This window comes from Octopus bimaculoides, chromosome 14 (assembly GCF_001194135.2).
Source record: "Octopus bimaculoides isolate UCB-OBI-ISO-001 chromosome 14, ASM119413v2, whole genome shotgun sequence".
Taxonomy (NCBI): domain Eukaryota; kingdom Metazoa; phylum Mollusca; class Cephalopoda; order Octopoda; family Octopodidae; genus Octopus; species Octopus bimaculoides.
In genome coordinates this window covers 6,437,529-6,438,328 of record NC_068994.1, presented here as the reverse complement: position 1 = coordinate 6,438,328, position 800 = coordinate 6,437,529, and the positions used below count along the sequence as shown (strand labels likewise).

Genomic DNA, 800 nt, shown 5'->3' with positions numbered 1-800 from the left:
GTATATATATATATATATATATATACACACTGACTGAAGGATGACAATCCAGTAAGTCAACTTGATAACATTAAGAAAAAAACATTCTCTTTTGTTACTAACCCCAAGTCGGACCCAGCCGGGGTTGCGATACCAAATCCTTTGGAATCGAGATTTGATCCAACTTTCATCGTATCACATGGATATCTGTTGTTGATATAGTCATTGGTGGCTGATTCGACCAGGAAAGCGTATTTCCCGTTGGACTGTCGTACCCGATTGATACCTTCGTCAATTTTAACTGTAAAAACGCTGGGGGTCTTTGATGTCATGTAAGCCCACATTCTCTCATATACCGCAACTTTAGAAGTCTACAAAGAAATAAGAGAGCGTAAGGACAAAAAGCAGAAATGAAATGAAAGAAAAGGAAAATAAGAAAGAGTAATAAAAGCATCCAGACATATATACACACACACATACATACATGCATACATATATACGCATGCACACATATATGCATACATATGTGCATACATATGTACATGCATATGTACATATATGCATACTTGTACATATATACATACATGCTTATGTACATACATGTATATATGTACATATATACATACATATGTACATACATGCATATATACATACATATGTACATACAAGCATGCATACACGTACATAAACACATCCGTGCATACATGCATGTATGCAGGCTTACTTACATATGTACATGCATGCATACGCACATGCATGCATACTTATATACATACATACATACATACATGCATGCATGCATACATATATGCATATATATA

At 34.6% G+C, this 800-nt stretch overlaps 1 protein-coding gene across 1 annotated transcript in view; it reads right to left on the bottom strand.

The window, feature by feature from the left end:
* The window catches only part of LOC106873388 (glutamate receptor), a 205,567-nt gene that overhangs the window by 31,223 nt on the left and 173,544 nt on the right, over window positions 1–800 (bottom strand). The window contains exon 12 of the mRNA XM_014920735.2: window positions 103–350. Coding sequence (XP_014776221.1) covers window positions 103–350 — 248 coding nt within the window. The remainder of the gene's footprint in view (window positions 1–102; window positions 351–800) is intronic.